The sequence below is a fragment of the Giraffa tippelskirchi genome, chromosome 10 (assembly GCF_054371585.1).
Source record: "Giraffa tippelskirchi isolate mGirTip1 chromosome 10, T2T-mGirTip1v1.2.pri, whole genome shotgun sequence".
Lineage (NCBI taxonomy): Eukaryota > Metazoa > Chordata > Mammalia > Artiodactyla > Giraffidae > Giraffa > Giraffa tippelskirchi.
In genome coordinates this window covers 150,401,288-150,427,031 of record NC_137284.1, presented here as the reverse complement: position 1 = coordinate 150,427,031, position 25,744 = coordinate 150,401,288, and the positions used below count along the sequence as shown (strand labels likewise).

At 49.2% G+C, this 25,744-nt stretch overlaps 1 protein-coding gene across 2 annotated transcripts in view; it reads right to left on the bottom strand.

The window, feature by feature from the left end:
- ARHGEF5 (Rho guanine nucleotide exchange factor 5) overlaps positions 1-24,655 on the bottom strand; it is a 28,959-nt gene extending 4,304 nt beyond the window's left edge. Inside the window, exons 1-13 of one of the 2 annotated variants that reach the window (XM_081534489.1) lie at positions 24,367-24,655; positions 15,328-17,540; positions 14,441-15,096; positions 13,850-13,907; positions 13,359-13,423; positions 12,897-13,150; positions 4,876-5,036; positions 4,076-4,228; positions 3,678-3,807; positions 3,375-3,449; positions 2,886-2,975; positions 1,115-1,272; positions 136-297 (exon numbers count right to left, since the gene is read on the bottom strand). In XM_081534489.1, coding sequence (XP_081390615.1) covers positions 136-297; positions 1,115-1,272; positions 2,886-2,975; positions 3,375-3,449; positions 3,678-3,807; positions 4,076-4,228; positions 4,876-5,036; positions 12,897-13,150; positions 13,359-13,423; positions 13,850-13,907; positions 14,441-15,096; positions 15,328-17,528 — 4,163 coding nt within the window. In that variant the 5' untranslated portion in view covers positions 17,529-17,540; positions 24,367-24,655. Of the gene's footprint in view, positions 1-135; positions 298-1,114; positions 1,273-2,885; positions 2,976-3,374; positions 3,450-3,677; positions 3,808-4,075; positions 4,229-4,875; positions 5,037-12,896; positions 13,151-13,358; positions 13,424-13,849; positions 13,908-14,440; positions 17,541-24,366 lie in introns of those variants that run through there. The other variant, XM_081534490.1, reaches the window with a different exon arrangement.
- Between the last annotated feature and the right edge of the window lie 1,089 nt (positions 24,656-25,744).

Here is a 25,744-nt window from a genome sequence, read left to right as displayed (position 1 = left end):
TGGATGCTCCTTGGTCCAGAATGGACTGCCTGGTGCTGTAGCTGTTTTCTGGACATATTTTCTGCCTTGGTCCCTCTTCCTTGCCCGGCTGTCTTCCCCCCCTCCCCGCAGCCCCACTGAGCAGCCCCATCTCACTGGGTCTCCGTGCGGAGGAGGAACTCGGCCTGGGAGCCCTGGGCGTTGTGCCGCAGGAAGAGTCGGAAGAGGTTTTTGTGAGCTCCGTGCAGCTTCATTTCACACTTTTCCCCACGGACGGCGGAGAAGGGAGCATGGTCGAATACCAAGAATCGGCTACCCCTGCAAAACACAAGGCTTTTCAGCCTGATGCTGGGGTGCTCAGACTTCATCCACCTGCTTATCTTTACAATTCAAAATCCCTGTCCTTGGCATGTTCAGCCTGTAAATTCTCATGAAAAACCATAAGATGGTGTCAGCGTGCCCCTGGAAGGGATCTGTCAATGGCTTGGCAAACCACATATCCAGGGCAATGGATGCTCACCACTTTAACAAGTTGAAGAAACAGAACCAGTATAAAGTTTCTAAGGACCAAAGAGTTAGGATCTGGAACTGGTGAAGTATCGCTAGGCTAGTAGGCTGAGCCCAGCCCAGAATGGTGTCAGTTGTTCAGTTGTGTCTGATTCTTTGCGACCCTATGGACTGTAGCCCACCAGGCTCCTCTGTCCATGAGGATTCTCCAGGCAAGAATACTGGAGTGGGTTGCCATTTCCCTCTCCAGGGGATCTTCCCAACCCAGGGACTGAACCCAGGTCTCCTGCATTGCAGGCAGATTCTTTACTATCTGAGCCACCAAAGAAGCCCAGAGACAACACAGACTGATTTGCAAACATGATATAGACTAATATGCTGCATTCTGCCCTGCCTATAACATGGTAAAGGTCCTGCTGGGTGATCTTGGGATGTAATTCAGTGGGATTGTCCTCTTTGGCTTTGGATCTTTTTTCCTCTTCTCTAAGTCATGACCTGGACTCTATGGGGCGAGCCATTGAGAAGGTTCCTCTATAGGACCAGGACCCTTCTCTGTCCCCTTCAGTCCTTCCCTCTTGCCTCATCCCACGTCCCCCTCATGTTCCGGCCTCCCATTCCAGTCACTGACTCTCGGGGCCGAGACAGCAACAGACAGTCGTTGAAGAGGTGCAGATGGACTGGGCGGGTGTTCAGTTTCCTCCGCAGCGCCTGGGAGACGCTGAACTCCAGGGCCGTCAGCTCTCCACTCTTCACCAGCCAGCGTGACTGTGAAATGAGCGGGAATATCTATACGGAGCAGGGAAGAGAAAGAAGGTGGCGTCACACACAGGACACACGTGAGGCTTTCTCCCAGGCCGGGCCCTCCTCACCAGGCCTCTGCCTCAGAAGTCCCACCACTGACAATGAACCCTTCACATCTTCCTTCTTGCTCATGACCCATCCACTTAAACTCTGCTTCTCTCTGAAGCATCTGACTACAGCTGTCTCCCAACTACTGCTGGGTGGCTCCCATGTCCCCAGCTCACGCAAATGGAAGATGCCCTATGGTTCAACCCAGGAAAGTGACTCCATGAGAACGCTCAGCTTTAGAAACCAGAACTGACAAAGAGATGGGAGAATCTGACTGGGATGTGTGGACAACGCCCCAGAGCTGAGAACAGTATATGATGTGTCTTGTAGAAGTTAAAGGTTTAGGGTGCTTCCGACATCTGTTCTTTCTTTGATTATAACCTGAGATGTGAGAGGAGCAGTCAGAAACAGATGTGGATGAGAATACAGAGAACTCAGTGGGGTCTGCCTGGAGTTTGTATAATGTTAAGGGTGCTGGACACTGATTAACATGTAGATGAGGGATTTTCCCTCTCCTCTGGGGAGGTAAGGATAGTATCTGTTCTGAATCGAAATTTGAATGTAGAATGTCTATTTTAAATCTGTATTTGGATGCCACATTTTGGCCCTATATCTAGATTCAATTTTATATTGCCTTGGTTAGACTAGATGGAGACTAAAATATTGAATAGTTCAACTACCAAAAGTATATCTTTATAAAGGTATACATTGATAAGTTCTCTCTCATCTGCCCACGGAGAAGGCAATGGCACCCCACTCCAGTACTCTTGCCTGGAATATCCCATGGACGGAGGAGCCTGGTAGGCTGTAGTCCATGGGGTCGCTAAGAGTCAGACATGACTGAGCGACTTCACTTTCACTTTTCCTGTTCATGCACTGGAGAAGGAAATGGCAACCCACTCCAGTATTCTTGCCTGGAGAATCCCAGGGATGGCGGAGCCTGGTGGGCTGCCGTCTATGGGGTCGCACAGAGTCGGACACGACTGAAGCGACTTAGCAGCAGCAGTAGCATCTGCCCAGGTCTCAAAGGCACTCTCTCCCTGTCCGGTAACCACTGTCCTTTATTTCTTAGGTATCTTTCCAGAGTTTCTTTATGAATACACAAGCAAATACATATAGATTTTTATCCTACTTTTTCACCAAAAGTAAGATAGTGCAATACCTATACAGCTGCATCTTCCCTTTTTCCCTTAACAATATATCATAGAGACTGAGTTTGCTGTGTGACTCAGGGAACTCAAACCAGGGCTCTGTAAAAACCTAGAGAGGGGAGTGGGGATGGAGGACGAAGAGGGAGGGAACATATGTATACCTATGGCTGATTCATGCTGATGTTTGGCAGAAACCAACACAATATTGTAAAGCAATTATCCTTCAATTAAAAATAAATACATTTAATTACAGAAAAAAAAAAGAAGTAGGCATATGGGTATTCCAGAAATAGGGCAGAAGAGAAGGTGTGCAGAAAGGAGCTTAGAGACTGGGATACTGTGAGAGAGACTAGTTCTGTGTTAGAAGGTGACCCATGGGTACCTGAGGGATGAACTTACTTTGCACTCAAACTCAATCTTCTGGCTCAGGTAGATCAGCTCCTCCGTCCGTCGCATCCTCTGGACGTTGTTATTGCAATCTCGGATCAGCTGTGTGTTCAGCAGGGCAAGGAGAAAGGAAGAGAACCGTGTTAAGATGCTTTAGCTTTGAGTCCACTGCAAGAAATCTGGAAACTGGCTGTGATAGCTCTCCTCATTCTGCTGGCTTGGAACTGAGCAAAGACAGCGCAAGGATGATGGTCTACTTTGGGGAGACCTGCTAGAACATTCCTGGCTGTGTCAAAGGAAGATGTAATCTGGGGACAGTCCCTTGGTGTGGGGTGTCCTTGCAGCTGGGTGGTGTGAATGCTTGGTTTGGTCAGTGCAGTGAGGCAGCTGAGCGATCGCATTAGCCGGGACCTGTGACTCCTGGCGTCATGGACCAGGGCGGGGGCAGACTTCTCTGTGAAGGACAATTGGGGGGTCTGATCAGGGATGGTGGCCACCTACCTCCTCCAGGGCGTGGTGTGCTTTCGTGGCCTCTGCTTCCTCTGCGGAGCCGGGCTGTGTTCTCTTCAGAATGTTCTACAGAACAAGGCGTAGGCAGGAGCCAGGTGGAGAGAAGGGATGGGCAAAGAGGAAGCAGAGGTCAATGGAGATGGTCAGGAACCAAACTGGAGCAGCCAACCTTTCTGGGAAAGGAGGGTGGGGGCCGTGGGGAGACAGCTCATTGTCCACCTGGAGTAGGAGCACAGCACAAGGAAGGACCAGCCTTGGGTTCAGGGGAGCGGGCTGAGAGGGGATTTGCAGTACCTGGAGCAGGAGCTTGAGACGGGTGATGCGCTGGAAAGGCAGAATCAGGAAGGACTTGAGGGAAAGGCGCTGGCAGATGGGGGCACTCTCCAGCTTCTCCAGGACCTCTCGGAAACTGCTGTTGCTGTTCCTGCAGGGCAGGGAGCCTCGAGTGAGGAGGGGCGCAGGGCGTATGGGGACAGAGTGAAGGCGTGGGGTGTGGGGGCTCAATGGAATGTCTGTAGGTTGAGAAAGAATGGTGGGGACTTGATGCACAGGAGCTCCACGGGGGATGGCTGAGGGCGTCCTGGAAGTGCGGTGGGGGTGGCAATTGCAGGGCTCTTGGGGGGCATGCTGGGCTGGGTATTGGGGGTCACTGCAGGGCCCATGTGGGGACCGAACGGGGGATCAGGTCTCACAGCAGGCTTTGGAAGGTGCGTTCCTGGTAGGTCTGGTTGGTGACATAAGGCAGGTAGACCCGGCGGAAGTTGGGGGCGTGGTTCAGGACCACATCACACACTTGGAAGGTGAAGATGTTATTCTCAAAGTTCTCTTCCAGGTCAGAAAGAAACCTGCATAGAGTTGAAACAAGTCTCGTGAGACTTGTGAGTCTCAAGTGAGGACTTGGCCGACCCCTGCTGTGGCTAGAGCTTGGAACTTCTCTCCATTAGTCGATAATGTCTACTGACTGTCCTTAGCTCTAGAGTCCTTGTCACGCACCAGGGTTCTCCCTGCCGCTACTTTGCCTCTGATCTAAGTCTCTGGTTCTAATATTCCATGTCTTGTCCTTCTTTTCATCTTGTTCTGGTTTTCTGATCGTCATCTGTTTCCCACCTCATCTCCTGGAGAAGGGAATGGTTACCCACTCCAGTATTCTTGCCTGGGAAATCCCATGGATGGAGGAGCCTGGCGGGCTACAACTCATGGGGTCGCAAAGAGTTGGACATGACTGAACATGCATGCGCCTCATCTCCAGTGCTGTGCACGCCCCCAGGACAACCAAAACCTCCATTCAGGAAGCATTTCTTACTCATTTATCCGTTAATGTTCCCATCCACCCACCCTCCTCCTCCTCTCCTTGCTCTCCCTATCCCTACAGCCTCTGGGAATCATGCAGGGAGCAACGAGGGGGCTCTGAAAATGGAAAAACCCAACAAGAGGTTTACAGGCTAAGAGCGTGAGGCTGAGTGAGTGGTCTATGGGAGAAGGGGACGCTCACATGGTGCTGACGTCACGCACATCCTGCAAACGAGAGAAGAGCCATTGGTGATCCTGGTTGGAAAGGGTGGCCCGGAGCTGCTCTGAATGTTGGAAGTGATCCACAGCTATATGCAAACTGCGCAGGTAGGAAGCCTCTGACACAATCAGCTCAAATTTGGCCTAAGAGGTTAGGGAGGAGGAAGACTAATGAAAAACATTTATTGAATCCCTGGCGCATGTTAGCCACTGTGTAATATTTCAGGGGTAGAGTGGGGCACAGGACACATCCTATTAGAACTCATAGTCAACACCAGAATCCAACCTGATCTCAGGAGACAGAACATTTGAAGCTGAGTGAAAGATATGTGCAAACTCTCAGAGGTGGAAGAGGAAATGAGGCTTTCAGGAAACTCAGATACACTGAGTATCATTGAAAGCAAGGGTATCAAAGTAGCAGTAGGAGATGAAGCTGGAGAGGCAGTGAGGTCTGAGGATTATATAAACAAGGTAAAACACGACAATGGGGATATGAAAAGACCCTTTATGTAGGGGGATAACTTGGTCTAATTTGTTTTATATAAAGATATATCTGAGCACAGCATGGAGAAAAGATTTAAAGGGGCAAGAAAGACACCTAAAGAAACTGTGATAGTAATTCCAGAGGAGAGATGAAGGCCTAAATAGCCATGAGGATGGCAAGATAGAAGCCAATTTCATAATGATATAGGAGGGAGATTCGGAAAGGCTTGGTTATCTGCTAGAAATAGAAGCTGAAATAACAAGAAGAGTCACAGCTAATGCCTGTTTTTCAGCTTGGTAACTGGGGCTTCCCTGGTGGCTCAGAGGGTAAGGATTTGCCTTCAATGCAGGAGACTTGGGTTTGAGCCCTGGGTTGAGAAGATCCCCTGGAGAAGGAAAGGGCTACCCACTCCAGTATTCTTGTCTGGGAAATGCCAGGGACAGAGGAGCCTGGTGGGGTATAGTCCACGGGGTTGCCAAGAGTAGGACATGACTGAGAGATTAACACACTTTAACTGGGTGAGTGATAATTGAGTTCCTAAATGAACTAGAGATCTCTGGAAGAGGAATAGACTTAGGTGATGAAGGTAATTTGGAGTTTGAGGAGCAATGGAGGGGAAGCAGGATATTTGAGGTTTAGATGGTGCAACTGTGGTTTAATGGAAATAACCCAATTGCTGGGAAGTTCCAGCAGGAGGCACAATGACTCACAGCCCTGTTCTCTAGCTGGGTTGGTCAAGTTCATCACCCAAGCATGCAGCTTCAAGACAGATGCATGGACAGAAAAGAGAAAGGACATGCACACACCTGGGAGATGATGTGGATAACTAACGACATGGCTGGAGGCCGCTCACACACAACACTAAACCAAGACACGGGGGCTTCACATGCATCCTGGCTCAAATAGTCACTCATTATATGACTTTGGGTGGCTCATTTAACCTCTCTGAACCTCAGGTTTCTTGTCTGTGTTGATACAGTGACCCCCTCCTCACAAAAAAATGTTGTGACAGTCAAAAGAAATGGAATCAGTGAAAGCACCTTTTCCCAGAAGTGCTAATTCAGGAAAGGAATGTATGTGTATAAGCACAGAGGCTTGTCTTCTCAGAAACGTGAGACCAGCGCTGGCCCAGGAATGCTGGCAGACTTCCTTGAATTCTGGTGTTGGTGAAATAGCTATAGGGTTCATATCACCTGCCCACTCATTGGTCCATAAATATGGGCAGACCAGTGATTTTCTAAATATCTCCCACATGCTTTAAAAGTTGAAGTCAGCACAAGGCCCTCAGGTCTGAGCTTCAAAAAACCTAAAAATTTATACCTATTTAGCTTGGTAAAAGCACTGTTATTATAAGTCCTTACAGCCAAAATTTTACTCCTTCCCACTTCTGAAAGGGGGGAAGAGTATGGTACTAACATGTATCAAACTATATACCAGATGGGCTTCTTTGGTGGCTCAGGGCTTAAAGAACCCACCTGCCAATGCAGGGGATGCGAGTTCGATCCCTGCGTTGGGAAGATCCCCTGGAGAAGGAACACTCCAGTATAATGCCTGGGAAATCCCATGGACAGAGGAGCCTGGTAGGCTACAGTCCATGGACTTGCAAAGAGTTGGATACAACTTAGTGACTGAACAGTAACAATGTACCAAAGACCATGCTCAAAGTTATATGAGAGTTGTTTCATTTAAACCACACAGCAGCTCTGAAAAGTAGTCATTATCATCCCTGAGTTTTAGATGAGGAAACAGATTTAGTCAAGTTATATAACTTAAGGTTACACTGCTAATAAATGGTGAATATAGGATTCAAACTCAGGTCAGTTTGACTTGAAACTAAATAGTAAATATTTTGTATACAGTGTCAGGAAATGTTCTAACCTCATTCTTTTACTTGGAGCTGTCCAGTTTTCCCAGCACCACTTATGAAGACACCACTTATGTCTTTACTCCATTACATAGACTTGCCTCCTTTGTCATAGATTAATAGACCATGAAATAAAGGAAAACAGTGACAGACTTTATTTTCTTGGGCTCCAAAATCACTGCAGTTGATGACTGCAGCCATGAAATTAAAAGATGCTTGCTCCTTGGAAGAAAAGCTATGACAAAGGTAGACAGCATATTAAAAAGCAAGAGACATCACTTTGCTGACAAAGGTCCATCTACTCAAAGGTATGGTTTTTCCAACAGTCATGTATGGATGTGAGAGTTGGACCATAAAGAAGGTTGAGCACCAAAGAACTGATGCTTTTGAACTGTGGTGTTGGAGAAGACTCTTGAGAGACAGCAAGAAGATCAAACCAGTCAATCCTAAAGGGAATCAGTCCTGAATATTCATTGGAAGGACTGATGCTGAAGCTGAGGATCCAATGCTGTGGCCACCTGATGCAAAGAACCGACTCACTGGGAAAGATCCTGATGCTGGGAAAGACTGAGGGAAGAAGAAGGGGCAAACAGGGTGAGATGGTTGGATGGCATCACTGACTCAATGGACATGAGTTTGAGCAAACTCAGGGAGACAGTGAAGGACAGGGAAGCCTGGTGTGCTGCAGTGCATGGGGTCACAAAGAGTCCAACACAATTGAGCAACTGAACAACAACAACAAACAGACCACAAGTGAATGCATTTATTTCTGGGCTCTCTACTCTTCTACATTGATCTATGTATCTGTTTTAGTGCCTGTATAAAACTGTTTTGATTACTGAAACTTTGTAGTGTAGTCTGAAATCAAGGAGCATGACACCTCTAGCTTTATTGTTTTTGCTCAAAATTCCTTTGCAATTTTGGGCCTTTTGTGGTTGCATATAAATGTTAGGGTTATTTTTTCTAGTTCTGTGAAAAATGTCATGGGTCTCTTGATAGGCATTACATTAAATACAAACTCAAAATGAATTAAAGACCTAAATGTAAGACCAGAAACCATAAAATGCCTAAAAAACATAGGCAGAACCCTCTTTGACATAAATTGTAGCAATACGTTTTTGGATCTGTCACCTAAGGCAAAACAAATAAAGGCAAAGGTAAACAAACGAGGCCTAATTAAACCTAAAAGCTTTTCCATAGCAAAGGAAACCACTGACAAACAAAAAGACAACCTATTGCAAATTATGTGATTGACAATGGCTTAACACCCAAGTATATAAACAGCTCATAAAACTCAATACCAAAAAAGCAAACAACCAGATTAAAAAATAGACCGATGACCTAAATAGACATTTCTCCAAAGATATACAGATAGCCAACAGGCACATGAAGAAATGCTCAACACTACTAATCATCAGAGAAATGGAAATCAAACTTATAAGAAATCACCTCACACCTGTCAAAATGGCCATCATCTAAAGGTCTACAAATAACAATTATTGGCAAAGATGTGAAGAAAAGAGAATCCTAGCACACTGTTAGTGAGATTGTAAATAGGTGCAGTCACTATGGAAAACAGTATGGTAGTATCTCAAAAAACTAAAAATAGAACTACCATATGATTCAGGAGTTCCTGGGTATATATCAAAGAACATGAAAATACTAATTCAAAAAGATTCATGTACCCCAATGTTCATACCAGCTCTATTTACAAGAGCCAAGATATTGAAGCAACCTAAGTGTCTATCAACAGATGAATGGATAAAGATGATGTGGTATACATACCTACATACAAATACACACACATACACAAACAATGGAATATTACTTGGCCATACAAAATAATGAAACCATGCCATGTTCAACAACACGGATGGACCTAGAGAGTATTATGCTTAGTGAACTAAGTTAGAAAGAGAAAGACAAATAGTCCATGTTCTATAGACTACTGTATGTGGAATCTAAAAATAAAACAAACAAATGTATACAATAAAACAGAAACAGACTTGCATATATGAGCACAACCAGGGTCATCAATGGGGATGAGGAAGAGGAGAGGGGCAAGATAAGGGTTTGAGATTAAGAGGTAAACACTATTATGTATAAAATAAATAAGCAACAAGGATACACTGCACAGCACAAGGAAATATAGCCATTATTTTCTAATAACTTTAAATAAGAAATAACCTATAAAAATGCTGAACCACTAATATAATACTGTAAATCAACTATACTTCAATAAAAAAAAGTGATTAACATTTTTTCACTGATTACTATGCACTAGGAACTTTTTAAAAAATATTATTCAATTGAAGTATAGTTGATTTGTAAATGTTTCAAGTGTATACCAGAGTACAGAATTCAGTTATACACACACATATATACACATGCAAAATACATACATATATACATCAAGGCTGTATATTGTCACCCTGCTTATTTAACTTATATGCAGAGTATATCATGAGAAACGCTGGGCTGGAAGAAGTACAAGCTGGAATCAAGATTGCCGGGAGAAATATCAATAACCTCAGATATGTGGATGACACCACCCTTACGGCAGAAAGTGAAGAAGAACTAAAGAGCCTCTTGATGAAAGTGAAAGAGGAGAGTGAAAAAGTTGGCTTAAAGCTCAACGTTCAGAAAACTAAGATCATGGCATCTGGTCCCATCACTTCATGGGAAATGAATGGGGAAACAGTGGAAACAGTGTCAGACTTTATTTTGGGGGGCTCCAAAATCACTGCAGATGGTGATTGCAGCCATGAAATTAAAAGACGCTTGCCCCTTGGAAGGAAAGTTATGACCAACCTAGATAGCATATTTAAAAGCAGAGACATTACTTTGCCAACAAAGGTCCATCTAGTCAAGGCTATGGTTTTTCCAGTGGTCATGTATGGATGTGAGAGTTGGACTGTGAAGAAAGCTGAGTGCTGAAGAATTGATGCTTTTGACCTGTGGTGTTGGAGAAGACTCTTGAGAGTCCCTTGGACTGCAAGGAGATCTAACCAGTCCATCCTAAAGGAGATCAGTCCTGGGTGTTCATTGGAAGGACTGATGTTGAAGCTGAAACTCCAATACTTTGGCCACCTCATGCGAAGGGTTGACTCATTGGAAAAGACCCTGATGCTGTAAAGGATTGGGGGCAGGGGAAGGGAACAACAGAGGATAAGATGGCTGGATGGCATCACCAACTCAATGGACATGAGTTTGGGTAAACTCGGGGAGTTGGTGATGGACAGGGGGGCCTGGCATGCTGCGATTCATGGGATTGCAAAGAGTCAGGCACGACTGAGCGACTGAATTGAACTAACTGATACATACATATTTCTGCTTTATTGACTATGCCAAAGCCTTTGACTGTGTGGATCACAATGAACTGTGGAAAATTCTGAAAGAGATGGGAATACCAGACCACCTGCCCTGCCTCTTGAGAAACCTGTACGCAGGTCAGGAAGCAACAGTTAGAACTGGACATGGAACAACACACTGGTTCCAAACAGGAAAAGGAATATGTCAAGGCTGTATATTGTCACCCTGCTTATTTAACTTATATGCAGAGTACATCATGAGAAATGCTGGGCTGGAGGAAGCACAAGCTGGAGTCAAGATCACCAGGAGAAATATCAATAACCTCAGATATGCAGATGACACCACCCTTATGGCAGAAAGTGAAGAAGAACTAAAGAGCCTCTAGATGAAAGTGGAAAAGGAGAGTGAAAAAGTTGGCTTAAAGCTCAACATTCTAAAAACGAAGATCATGGCATCCAGTCCCACCACTTCATGGCAAATAGATGGGGAAACAGTGGAAACAGTGGCTGATTTTACTTTTTGGGGCTCCAAAATCCCCACAGATGGTGATTACAGCAATGAAATTAAAAGACACTTACTCCTTGGGTTATGACCAACCTAGACAGCATATTAAAAAGCAGAGACACTACTTTGCCAACAAAGGTCCATCTAGTCAAGGCTATGGTTTTTCCAGTAGTCATGTATGGATGTGAGAGTTGGACTAAAGAAAGCTGAGCGCCGAAGAATTGATGCTTTTGAACTGTGGTGTTGGAGAAGACTCTTGAGAGTCCCTTGGACTGCAAAGAGATCCAACTGGTCCATCCTAAAGGAGATCAGTCCTGGGTGTTCATTGGAAGGACTGATGTTGAAGCTGAAACTCCAATATTTTGGCCACCTGATGCAAAGAGCTGACTCATTTGAAAAGACCCTGATGCTGGGAAAGATTGAGGGCAGGAGCAGAAGGGGATGACAGAAGATGAGATGGTTGGATGGCATCACTGACTCAATGGACATGAGTTTGGGTGGGGTCGGGAGTTGGTGATGGACAGGGAAGCCTGGCGTGCTGCAGTCCATGGGGTCGCAAAGAGTTGGACACGACTGAGCAACTGAACTGAACTGACTGATACATACATATGCATTCACATATATATATATTCTTTTACAGATTCTTTTCCATTATAGTTTATTATAAAATATTGAATATAGTCCCTGATACACAGTAAGTCCTTGTTGTTTATCAATTTTATATATAGTAGTGTGCATCTACTAAACCCAAGCTCCTAATTTATACTCTTTCTTGGTAACCATAAATTTGTTTCCATGTCTGTGAGTCTATTGGTATACACATCACATCTTCTTTAGCCCTTCACTTGTTAATGGACATATAGGTTGCTTCCATGTCTTGGCCATTGTAAATAGTACTGCTGTAAATACTGTAAATTGAATTTATCTTTTTCTGATTCTCCCAGGAATTCTTTGCAACCAAGTTTTACAAATGAGGAAACAGAAGCTTGGAAAGATCAAGTATTGGGCCAGCCAAAAAGTTTATTTGGATTTTTCCATAACATCTTATGGAAAATATTGAATGAACTTTTTGGCCAGCTCAATAATTTGGCTCAAGTTAAATAGCTAGCAAATATTAAAATGGGTCCAGGTCATTTAAGCCAGAATCTAAATGCTTAAACATTGTTCCATAATGCCTTTCCATTGTGCCATATTGTCTTCCCAAGAAGAAAGGTTTAACCCATATTTTAGACTGCTTATTAAGATAAGCTCTCCAGGTAGAACACATTAATGATAGTAACTTAACATGAGACCAACAGCCTTTACTGTAGTCTTGCTATTAGAAGGAAGGACCAAGCAGATCCTGATGGTCATTCAAAAGCCTCTATGAGACCCATGAACCACAGGACAGTTGCACGGGCTACTCACCAAGGGAACACCTAAAAGCCCCTGCATGTACCTTGGTTGAAGAGGAAAACTTCAGTGTAGGCCGAACCTTTGGTTGAAGAGGGAAATTTAAGTCTAGCCTGAAGCTAGACTAACTAGATTGAGCATATACTCCTCCCATCAAATTCAGGGGCATGGTCACTTTGTATGAGCTCAAACCAATAACATGGAGCAGTAAATGGTCGATGGAGTGAGGAGGAGGGAGATAGGAGGGAGAGTAGTGACGTTCAGAAAGCAATTCAAACCCAGCACGCTGGGGATGACCCGGTGTCGCGGTGGTGACTGTGGTAGGGACAGCCCGCTTATGATGGAGATGGAGATGGCAGTGATGGTGGTGAGGAGGAGACATGGACGTGAACAGAGGAGACCCTGCTTTCCCTTCTGCAGCCCCTGCCCCACCCTGCCCTGATGGTACCTCCTGGAGCTTCTGGTCTTCATGGGTCATGGAGAGCAGCACAGTGCTATTGCGCACCATGGGGATCTCCTGCCACAGGGAGCCACTGGAGGCCATGGAGAGGCGGTGCAGGTAGGACTCCGAGGAGACCAGGGCCTTTCGGGGCTGCCGGGGCGAGATGAGCCCTGGTGCTTCCGTGAGGCTGTCCAACCGCTGCTGGCTCTGAATCTCCTTGTTCAGAAACACGTCACTGTACTCCTGGTAAAGCAGCTGAGCTACAGGGGTGAAGAGGTTTGCGGGAGAGGGAGAGAATTAGGGAGACTGGGAGTTGAGGCTCCGAAACAGAAGGTCACCCAGCCGCGTGGCTCTCCTGGCATTTCTCCCTACAGAAGGCCAAGTCTCACTGCTGATGGCCACGAACCCCCCTCTCCAGCTCAGGCAGAACACTCACGCGGGTCCACAGTCCTGTTTCAAGGTACTCACAGGAATTGATGAGCTTGGAGCACCGTCTTGAAAAGTTTCCTATGACTTCCTTTGGCTTTTTCTCCCTGTGGGATAGAGAAGGGCTCCATGGTGCTTGCTGGCCGTCAGACACGGAGAAGCCCCAAGTAATGATAAATAAGACAGCCTCTGACCACTGGGACACGTGCTAGAATATCACGGCCAAAGCCTCTGGAGAGGCAAGCTGTAGCCTGGTGCACTTTTGCATGGTTTGAAGATCTTATGGATGTCACGTTGAACTTTTACAGCGGGGTTTAGTTCACGGCCAAAGGGTCTAGAGGGATGGGAGATTGGGATTCAGTTGAAAAAACCAGGTAGATGAAAGATCTCCCTACCCTGGAATCTTGGTGTCTGTCCCTTCCCCTCCCTACTCCTGGAAAAGACATGGTCCCAGCACCTGTGTCAGCTAATGAAAATCTCAGTATCCTAGGAAAGAGAGAAAACTGTATCCAATGCGAGAGAGGGTGACTCACCGGAAAACAATGGCGTCTGACAGGCCAGGGGATCCTTCCATGGCGGGACCTCTTGTGTCTGAAAATGGAAAATGGGTAAAGTAACTGAACCTAAGACCTAGAGTGGGAGATGTAGACATGGGGGTTGAGTTAAAGGTTCAACTGGGAGTCTTTGAGAAAGGGAAGAGCCAAAGTCAAAGGCATTTGAAGACACGGGTACTAGGTCTGTCCCCATCCACTGCGTCAGAATGTGAACTGGACAAGTAGAAGATGCCTTCTCTGCTAGTGGAAAGGCATCAAGCAAGTATTTGTAACTGGAGAGTACTCAGGGGTGGTGGTGGTAGGTTGGGGGGGGGCCTCCAGAACAACATGGGTAAAAAGAGATGCACAATAAAAGTACACACCACAGAAGAGCGAGAGAGACGGAAGGGGAGAAGAAAGAGCCTCGCCATGAACTCAGAGACGTTCTAGAGGACTTTCCTCTGCTTGGGGCTGGGTACGTGGGTGAGGGAAGCCAGCAGGAGCCTGGAGGACAGAAGACGGATGAGGAGGAGAGGGCCGGGCAGAGTCTGCTCTGAGGCGACGTCGCTGTGGTCCGTGCTCCACACTCACCTGAAGGGCTCTCGGGGAGGATGGAGGGTCTTCGCAGGCCCTGCCGGTGCCAGTCCTTGTGCTTACTCGACCCCTCACCGGGGGCCACTGCCGCCTCACTGCCGTCCTCCGCTGGCCTTCTCGGGTCCCGTCGGTGGGGCCAGCTGGACGCCTTCTCCAGGAGGACATGGCCCGGTTTTTCCGGCTGCCTCGCTGGGCCTACCTCTGACCTCCTCAAGCCATTGCTTCCTTCCTGGGAGGCTGTTCTTCTCCAAGACCCTCTGGCAGGGGCTTCGGACTCTTCTGAAAGCCCTGGTTCAGAGGTGGGCTGCTGGACCTCCGGAGTCCATGGGGTGGTCGGGGAAGAGGGATTCAGAAGGGCTGTTATGTTACTGAAAGCCAGGCCTGGGGCCACATCACTCTTACACCTGCCTACGGAAGCCAAAGCGTCGCCTGACCGGCCTGTGGCTGGAGGCCAGGAGACCCGTCCTACAGAAGGCGGGGTGGAGATGGTCCACTCTTGACAAACAGGCCTCGGCCTGGCTTGGTCCCCTGAATTCACGAGTCCTCCCTGCGAGCTCCTGATCCTCCCCTTGGACTTTGGGGGCAGAGGGGGCGGTTCAGTAGGAGGATCCAGGATAGGGACAGGAGGGAGAGGCTTGTAGATCCTTGAGATGCTGGAGGAGACAAGGGAGTGGTGGGGCTGGGGGGTGTGGGGGGTGGGGGGTAACGGCTTGTTGTATCTCTGCCTGGGAGAGACAGAGTGCTGAGTGTGGGGTGGTACGACCGGCGTGGAGGGCAGCGGTCGGTGCTCCCTTGCCACCAAGGGGTCGGGAACATGGGCTGGGGGGCCCCTGGGGGGGCCGTGGAGCCCCGGACCCAGGGTGAGTGGCGGAGGATGGCTGTACCGTTTCAGCATGGGGACCACTGCAGGGGGATGGCCGTCTCTCTCCACTGTGGAGGGCTGGATGTGCCTCCTCTCTGGGGGAGGCGGGGGCAGAGGTTCATGGATCCTCAGGTCTATGGGGGCGACAGGGGCTGGGGAGGAGCCGCAGGCAGGAGACCCGGAGGCAAAGGCCCAGTGCTTCTCGGGGCCCCACGGCTGACTGTCGGGGGCGCTGCTGGCTGTGGCTGGATTTGAGGCCGGTTCTCCAAAGTCCTGCCCGGGAGCAGGTGGTGAACTCGAGGCTTCTGGAATGATGGCACAGTCCCTTCCAGTTCTCCTGCCCCTTCTTGGGAGCACAGAGCCATAGATGACAGGTTTAGGGGGCCTTTGGGGCAACTCTGAGTGGGAGGAGGACAGGGATATTCCCGCCAGGTGTGGGGCTGGCTCTGTCCCGTGAGACCCGGGGAAGGAGTTGCTTCTGACAGGCTGGACTGCTCCAGTGGGGCTGCCCAGGGGCCCCGGGGGGCTGGCCCGGCCCACCAGGGGGAAGCCGTAGCGGGCTGCTGGGGGGGTCTCAGGAGCCCCATGGGGAGATGGACTGTCGGTCGGGCGAGACACTCTGGAGGTTTCTGGAGAACAGGCAAGGACAGAGGGCTCCCTCCTGGGAGAGGCAGCCGTGCAGGCGGGCCCTTCAAGAGGACTGGGCGGAGCTGCCTCTGGGCTCCTTGGAGGAGTCGCAGAGGGTCTGCAGGCACAGGCCACCTCAGTGCCCCAGCTGCATGCAGTCTCCTGCCCCAGCTCAGAGCCCTCTTGCTGGTGGCAATGAACAGTTTCTGGATCCGGCGACTCCTTGGTAGGACAGGAACCAGGTAAAGAAAAGGGCTGGTGGGAGCATCCTGTGGGCTCCGGGGCGGGACTTGGAGCTACGGGGGATGGATCCTCGGCCCCAGGCCCTGTCTGAGTCCCCAGGATCCCGGTCAGGGGAGAAGAGGCCTCTAGAGACACGTCACAGGGAGGAGAGACCTCAGGGACGACCAGAGCCAGCGCAGTGGGACCCTCATGCTCTCCTTGTTCTGTGCGACTCTCTTCTCCTCTTCCCCAGGGCGTGTCCCCCTCCCCGCCCCCTGGTTCCTCCTCTGGTGACCCCACCTCCTCCTCCTGCCCCTCTGCTGCCTTGGCTTCCCATTGTGCACCTGGATCTTCGGGCTTTCCACTTCTTTTCTCTGACTTACTTGCTGAGCTTTGATTCTCCCCGTCCTGAGCATCCACCTCATTCTTCTCTGGCCCTGTTGACTCCCTCCCCTTCTGCTCCCCATGTTCTAGATCCCCGTGGCCCTGAGTCCTCCAGTCCCCCTCCCCATAACTCAGACCCCCCAACTCCTCCCCACAGCGCCACCCCTCTCTTCCTCCTTGACCTGCGAGCATGCCCTCATTTTGCATCTGCTGCTGTTTCTGTCTTCCTTCTTCCTCTGCGCCTTTAACCTGCTCTCCCATCTGCTCCGGAGCCCCGGAAAGCCCAGCAGAGCCAGCAGCCTCTCCCTGAAGTCCCCCTTCCTCCAGCCCCTCAGTTCCCTGGAGACACACGGGGCCTGGACTTCCCTGGCTGGCAGGTCCATGCTCCGAGTCCTCCGGGGACCAGCTGGTCTCGGTCGGGTGCTCATAGTCACAGGAAGGCTCGCTTCTGGTCCGGGCACAGGCGTCGGGGGACATTTCCTCCTTCCATTCTGCTTGTCTGGTTTCCAATATCAAAGACGTGAGTTCTGGTCTAAAGTCCACCTCCACGCTGCCATCCAGGTCCCTGGATACTGAGGCTGTGTCTGGACAGTCACCCTGGTCAGGGCAGCACTGGAGCTCCAGGGAAGCTGGGGTTCTTGCCTGTCTGTCCGCCAGGCTCCGGGGCCCGGCCTCCCGGCATGAGGGGGTGTCACCACAGGCCTCAGCCGTCAGGGTTTCCTGGTCGGTCTCCACCTCTGTAGAGGCTTCGTTGAGGAGAGAGGTCATGCTCTCAGCTGCACGGCCATTTGCATTCCTCACGTGTCTCTGCTGGGTCTCCAAGAGTGTGCGGTCCTCAGCCCACTGACACCACGGGTACTCGCCCTCTTCAGCTGCAGGCTCCAAGGCAAGGGTCTGGCTGCTCCTCATGGGAGCTGCCCGGATAACAGGGAATTCTGCTCCAGCAGGGATGGGAGTTGAGGCTCCGTGCTGGGGCTTCTCCGCCTCCATCAGTGCTGAATCCTAAAGAGCAATAAGAGACCAAGTTTCCACCCCTTCTTCCGCTTTATTTGTTATTCATCCAGAGGGACAGACCATAAAGAACAAGCATGGGGCATTTCTTTGGTGCCATTTGCAGTCATTCTTTGGTGCCATTTGCAGTCATTCTTTGGGACAAAAAGTCTTTCACAAAGTAAGCAGTGGCTTCTACAAAATTTATCATTGATTTGTTTATTTAATAAATATTTGCCAAGTCACCCTTTCAAGGGTGGGGCATTCAGGAGCAAACGAGGCAAAAAGACTGGGTCCTCATGGAGGCTGCAGTCTTGTGAAGGAGACAGATGAAAAACAATTACATTAGGGCACCAGACCGCTGCAAGAGAGCTCCCAGCATGCCCCAGTGGTCATTAAACTCTAGATGGTATGACGTCATGGTGTCTCCCCGTCGACTCTCTGGACACCAAGAGTGACTCAGGCCCATATAACTCCCAGACACTGAGTGACACACCCTAGATCTTACAGCCCAGAGGAGCAGAGTCTGGAGGGGAATCCTCCTTCTAAACTACTGACGGGATTAAAACAGGTCTGGCCATTATGGCCAGTGTCTGACATACCACAGCACCGTATAATCTCCTTTACAGAGGGTCTGAATTTCACTCAGCTTATTTTCCAGAGTGTCTAGCAAAGCCTGTGACTAATTAACAAAACAAAACAAAAAAATTGCGTTTCAATTATAGAACAGCTGTAGTAAAGTGGAATGATAGCTAGACTTAGATAAGAACCAGAGAGATTAGATGAGAATGAGAGTAGATACAATGGATACCCACTACAACGAGGTCCATCAAACTGGGGACCCCCTCACCATCTTACTCTCCCCTTCTCTCTAGCATGAACCCATCTCGTCACTGGTCACATTTTGACCTTCCCACCTCTCTTTGCTACTTTTCAAAGAATTTACAAACCAATTGGTTTGGTTCTTAGGAATTGCTTCCATTTCTTGCAGTTCAGAGCAACCCACACTTCACTCTGTCCATCTTCCCCCTCTGACTATGCCAGAGCATCCTCATCTCTAAGTGCCATCTTCTGTAGCCTGCTTTCTCAGGACCTGATGCAGTGGGTTAGCTCATTCTCTAGCACCTTCACCTTCTCTGTTGGAACCATCCCACCAGACTTTAAGCATCTTTGTGTCTTTCTTCTCTTTCCAACATGTACATGGAGTTCTTCACACCTGCTCTCTTCATATCCTTGTATCTCACCTACCTCCAACCAAGCTTTAACAGCACAACTTTGCTCACCTCCCCTACAACCTTCAACTTGTTAACTCTAAACAAGACTCTCAGTTCAGTTCAGTTCAGTCGCTCATTCGTGTCCGACTCTTTGCAACCCCATGAATTGCAGCACGCCAGGCCTCTCTGTCCATCACCAACTCCCTGAGTCTACCCAAACCCATGTCCATTGAGTCGGTGATGCCATCCAACCATCTCATCCTCTGTTGTCCCCTTCTCCTCCTGCCCCCAATCCTACTCAGCATTAGGGTCTTTTCCAATGAGTCAACTCTTCGCATGAGGTGGCCAAAGTATTGGAGTTTCAGCTTCAACATCAGTCCTTCCAATGAACACCCAGGACTGATCTCTATGGATGCTTATTTTTGGTGGTTCTTGCCAGCATTTGACATTTGACACTACAGTGGACACTAATTTGACATTACACATACTCTTTCTTGTTATTTGTGAGACTACATTTTTTCCTCTTAAGTTTTCCCCAACCCTCTAACTGACTCGTTGGAACTGACTCATTGGAAAAGACCCTGATGCTGGGAAAGACTGAAGGCAGGAGGAGAAGGAAACGACAGAGGATGAGATAGTTGGTTGGCATCAACGACTTGAACATGAGTTTGAGTAGGCTCTGGGAGCTGGTGATGGACAGGGAAGCCTGGCATGCCACAGTCCGTGGGGTTACGAAGAGTCGGACACGACTGAGTGACTGAACTGACTGACTGACTGAACCCTCTAACTGGGTTACTTTGCTCCTCTTTGTAGCACTTATCAACTAGACTTCACTCTATTTCTCCTTTGTGGCACTTATGCAATTATAATTATGTAATTATGTGTGTATTTTAGTTTATCATCAATCTCAAACAATGAGCTTCACAAGATCAAGAACAACATCTGTTTTGCTCAACTGTCTATACCTAGGACAGCCGAACACTGGAAAAGACCCTGATGCTGGGAAAGATTGAAGGCAAAAGGAGAGGAGGCCAGCACAGGATGAGATGGTTGGATGGCATCACCAACTCAATGGATATGAACTTGAGCAAACTCCAGGAGATAGCGAGGGACAGGGAGGCCTGGTGAGCTGCAGTCCATGATGAGGTCGCAAAGAGTCAGACACGACTTAGCGACTAAACAACAGGACATAATACCTGGCCCATACGAAGCATTCGGTAAATATTTTTCCATGATAGAATAAAATTCTTATTTCCCTCCTGGCTGACATTCCCCATATCTAATCAAGCACCAAGTCCTCTGGATCCTTTCTCCTAAATCTCACTCAAGTCTGTCCACTTTTCTCCATCTCCACTGCTAGAGTCTGGTCCATGCGGCTGCCCTCTCGTACCCAGGTCACTGCAGCTGGCCGCTGGCCTCCACACAGCTTCTCTTGCCCTCTTTCCAAGGCATTTTCTCCTTAGCGCCTGAGTGATCAAAAGCCCCACTTCTGGTTAAATTTCTTCAATAGTCTCTAACTATTGGGATGAAACCCAAATATACATCGTGGGTTACATGCCCTCCACAACCTGGCCTCTGTCTTCCCTCCAGCAGCATCCTCATCGGTCAGCACCTCCCCCATCCCACTGGCTTTCAGAGCCTTCAGCTCCCCTTCCTCTGTCACCTGCAGGCCTTCACAGGTGTGGCTCTGCTACCTGGAGTCCTCTTCTCCTGCCCAGAGGACATCTGACCACTTCTTTCACACTTGGAGTTACGCATGTGGTGTCTGTTATCTGAATAGACACTACATGAGCTTCATGAAAACACAGATGCCACCATGTTAACTGTTCAATTCCTTCTTCCCGCAGCTTAGTTGGCCCTCAACAAAGATTTATTGCACGGATGAAGGAAGGAAGAACACAGACTTACAAGAATGTTGTCCAAGTTTAAGTTCTGCCTTTTTCGTGTCTTGCTAATTTTAACAGATTTGTAGAAATCATGTATTTGAACTTTTTTTTTTCTTACCTTCAGAAAGGGGATACTATATACCGTTTGCAAAGAGTTCTAATAAAGATTAAAGAAGGCAACATAAAAAGTAAAAAAAGGATTGGTAACACTGATGGTAATAGAAATGTCAGGAATTGTTAAGTATTTTGGGAGAAAGAAAGAAAGTGTAAGAGACAAATATAGGATTTATGAGCAGGATGGACTTTTGGAGACACAAAGAAAATTTTGTCTAATCTACAGATGAGGAAAGTGAAAGTCAGCTAACCTTCAAGTTTCCTGAGCAAATGTACAGGTGAACTCAAACTATGGTCTCCTGACTTCAGTCTACCATGAGCAACCGGAAGTCCAGCTGTAAGCAAGCTGGCCGGTCACTAGTCTGGAGGAGACCCTGGGGCCCTATAGAACTCACAGCTCCACCTGGACTCATGCTTCCCTGTCTGGTCTAAGCTTAGAGAGGAAACCCACCACCCTCAATGCCGGCTATCTTGCTGAGATATTGCACATGCATAGACACTCACATAAGCACACACATGCACGCGCACACACACACACACAAACACTAAACCACCCTTGCAGATTCTATGGGGGACAGCCTGACATAACCAAACGAGCATGAACCTAGCCACCCTGCAGCTGTCGCATGTGACAAGCTCCTGGTCATTTCACACAGATACCATCTCTATGGGCTAAAGGGCCGTGTCTAACACAAGCATACCGTGTACAAGGGCTTTTATGTTCTTTTCCAGTTAATTGACACAGTGCGTGATTTGCCCCCGACACTCAGCCTAAGTACAAAATACTATAATCACTACAGATGATCCTGCTGTGACGTGACCCTCTTTTCCCAACCACATGTTAAATAATATATTTGCTCACCATAAACACTTTGTGAAACTTGGCTCTTACCTGCCTAAGGAGACCCTGTGATTAAATCTGTAGTCTCGCCTCCCTGACATGTGTATTATCCCAGTCCTATACCCATAACACAGGCTTCCCTGGTGGCTCCATGGTAGAGAATCTGCCTGCTAGTGCAGGAGATGTGGGTTCGATCCTTGGGTGGGGAAGATCGCCTGGACAACCCATTCCAGTATTCTTGCCTGGGAAATCCCATGGAGAGAGGAGCCTGGTGAGCTACAGTTCACGGTGCTGCAAAAGAGTCTTAGCAACTAAACAACAAGAACAGACCCAAACACTGTCATGTACTCAAAATAAGCAGCCTCTAAATACATACGCTTACTTCTGCTACATTCAGGTTGTATCTACGGACAGAATGTGCTGCACAAACATCTTCAGTCCTACTTTAGTCACACAGTGCATGTCTGTGTCCCACTGACACTCACTATTCTTAACACCATCTTTACCCCTTTGGCATTGCTGGTGGTCACCGGCTCAGCCCCCATATGCCTCTTCTTGGTCCTGTGCTATAATCCTATAGGAATCAGGCATTACAAACCAAGAATGTGACAGAGCTAAAGGAAATCTGTAAAATGTGGTTTTACTCACATAAAGGCATCGAGAGAGATTTTTTTTGCACTTCCCATTATCTTAGAGCCACCGTCTCATCACTTTCTGCACTGGGGGTGAATGATCATTTTTCAAGCACAGGCAAAGACAGAGCATGGTTCCACAGTGACCTGGTCTTCCTCCAGGCCATGGTCATTTTTGCATCTGCTGCCCCTGCTCACATGCGACTTCTTTCAGGACAAAACTCCAAGTCACCCCAATGACAGTGTGTGACAGAACTCAACCTCCCCCATAGAGCCCCCAATACCTTAGCTCTGGTCTATTTCAACTCACCAGATGTGAATTTGTATTTCAAAGATATCCCTCCTCCTCACCTGCACCCCTCATCACAGTACTGCTTCTTCAGTCCAACGCCAAGTGCCAAGCGTACTTTTGAAGACCATGCTTCCTGGATTTTCCAGCAGCGTCAGTTTCAAATATCCTGACTTACACCACAAATCACTGAAATACTCTCGCGATTACGGTACTTCTGCATTTACACTGTGTCATCTATATTCTATTTTAGGAAAATACCCACCAAATCAAAAGATATGTTCTCATTTTGCTTTCAAAAAGAAGACCCATACATGGATGCCTTTATTCACTGTTTGACATTACTGCCCTCAATGCTACATCAAAATGAGAGTAGCTTTCTGCACCACTAACTGCTAAGACCTGTGTTCTACTTATTTGAGGAAGGTAGAACCCCCATCATCGAACTGAAAAATGTAATAAACACCTGTGTTTCCTAATGTCTAAAAATATCACATCAGCCACTGCTTTGTAACATTTACACTGCGTCATCTATATTCTATTTTAGGAAAATACCCACCAAATCAAAAGGTATGTTCTCATTTTGCTTTCCAAAATAAGAGCCATAGACGGATGCCTTTACTCACTGTTTGACATTACTGCCCTCAATGCTACATCAAAATGAGAGTAGCTTTCTGGACCACTAACTGCTAAGACCTGCATTCTACACATTTGAGGAAAGCCCCACCATCCAAGTGAAAGCTGTAATAAACACCTCTATCTATTTCCTAATGTCTGAAAACATCACATCACTCACTGCTTTGTAGCCCCAATGGGCTCACACAGACCATCGTTAGTGGCAATGCTAACACAGACCCCACAAACCCACCGGTGGCCCCGGTGCCATCCACAGAGCAGTGTGAGTGACCTGTTTGTGTCCTTAACATAGACCCTGACGGTCACCTTGTTGACACTGTACGTGACCAGCTCCAGTTCACTCCACAGACATGGTGAATGACTCACCCCTGTCTACACCAGATGCTGTAAATCATCTGCTTGGGAATACACCACTTGAGTAACCCCGATCCCATCCTTGTCCACACCACATTGTGACTGACCGCTCCAGACACCACGAATGACATATTCCTCGTCTATCCCACAAACACTATGCTTAATGAGGCCGCAGACAACCTCAGACAGACCACATTGTGGACAACCATACACTCCAGGAACCCCAAAATGATAAAGACTCTTGACTAAGAACCACCGCATCCTTCTGATAAGAGATTCCTCCTCCCACCTCCTGCCTTCTCTTTCTGCCCCACCAGAACAATGACCTACATTCCTCCTGCAGGACAGTCTCATTTGATTGACGCCCCACATCCCTTCCCCTCCCCAGCCCCCCAAGAACCCCCTCCATGGACATGGTTCCAGTTTCAGGCCCACAGACTGGAGAACAGATGATCCCCATTTTGCCAGGGCCCAGGGTGTGGGGGTAAGGGGATTGGGAGATAAACCAGGAAGTCTGAACAAGAGGCCACATCGGGAGCTCTTTAGTCAGGGGCTGGGGATTCTGGAGCTGCCAAGGATGCAAGACCCTGGACAGCAGTAGGGGAACAGAAGGGGACAAAAGATAGAAAAGTCACCCTCCCTCGACTGTCGGACACACCCTTCCCCTCAATCTGACAAGAGTCCTGGCCAGAGTTCACGTCTAGGCAGACAGGAGGGCAAATCTGGCTTGGGAACCCCAGATTCAGGAAGGCGAGCAGGGGCTTAGATCTGAGAATCGTGGAACGGAGCTGGGAGGGATGCTCAGAATCGGGGCTCGGAAGGGTGTTCTAGCACCCCCGCCCCCACCCAGCTCTGAACAGCGCCCTTCCTACCTCGCCCAGTTCTGAAGGCAATGCTGGGATCCGCGAGAGGCTTCGGAAGCCCTCCCCTGTGTGGGGAAACGGGAGCGGGCAGGGCGCGAGCCCTTGTTTACAGGTTGAGGCACCTCCTCGGCTCCCAGCGAATAGCTTAGACGCACACACAGTAGGCGAGTCCACAGGCAGATAAGCGAAGGAAGGCCCGGCCCGAGTAGGAAAAAGGAGACAGCAAAACACCTCCAGGGAGGGCGTCCGTCCACAAAGGGAATCTCGGCTACACCTTATTACAGGAGCGGGCTTTCCCCGGGGCCTAGACTTGGAAGAAAGAGCCCTGATTACCGGCCCGCGGAACATCTTAGGGGCAGAGTGCCCATTTCCGAGGCGGGGACCAGGCCGGAAGCAAAGTTTTCCAGGCAGGAGCCCTTCCTCCCGCTTCTCGCCCCTCTCCCAGATCCAGGTGCTCGGGCCCCGCACCCCACCTCCGCCCACCTGCCCCGCGCGCTCCCCCCCAACTTCTGGAGCCCGCGCCCCCGGAGCCAGCGGGGGCTGCTCCCAAGGTGAAGGCCTCGATTCCGGGGCTTCCCGCCCCCTCCCTTCCCCTCCGCCGGGGCGCCACAGCCGCCCGCCCGGAGCCGGGCACCGGGCACCCACCTGGATCAGTGTCACATGCTGTCCGGGCGCCCCCCCGCCGCGTCCCCTCGGGTCCCCCGCCGGCCGGCAGTCCCCAGCGCAGGCCCCGGCCGCCCCGCCCGGCCGGGAGGGAGGGATCGGGTTCTCCTCGGAAGTTTCAGGTGAGGAAACCAGGGACACACCTTCCTGGGGGAGGGCCGGGGCCGCTCCGCGCCGCGGCCTCATTGGTGTGAAGGCAGCGCCCGCGTCAGAGCTGGGAAGTGCCGGCCGGGCCGGGCCGGGAGCCCGGGGCCCGCGGGCCGGCCGGAGGGCGTGGGAGCGGAGAGCGGATCGCGGGGCCTCTCCTGGGCCGGCTAGGTCTCTCAGGTCTGCCTGGGGTTTCTTCTCCCGCGTGTTTCTCCAGGTCTTTACCTGAGCTGGCCCCTGACCGCCCCCCGCCCCCCACTTCGGTGATCTTCTTTCTGCTGATGCTCGCCTCTTGGCCAGTCTGTGTCTCTTGAGTTTTTCTGTGTTCCTCTGTATTTGAGTCTTTATCATCAGGCTTCAATGTTAATTTCTCTTGCTTGATGGCTGCCAGTCTCTTCCTACAGGAGAAGGGTGTATCCCGCTCCTTTTTCACTTTTCTGCCTGCACTCCTGCCCCCCACCCCAATCCCCCAGTCCCCTGTCTTTCCCTTTCCTCTTGGCTCTTGACTCCCTAGGAGGCCATCTCTCCCAGTGCCAGGCCTCTCCAAAATAGCTTGTCCAGGACTTTCCTCTTTGTA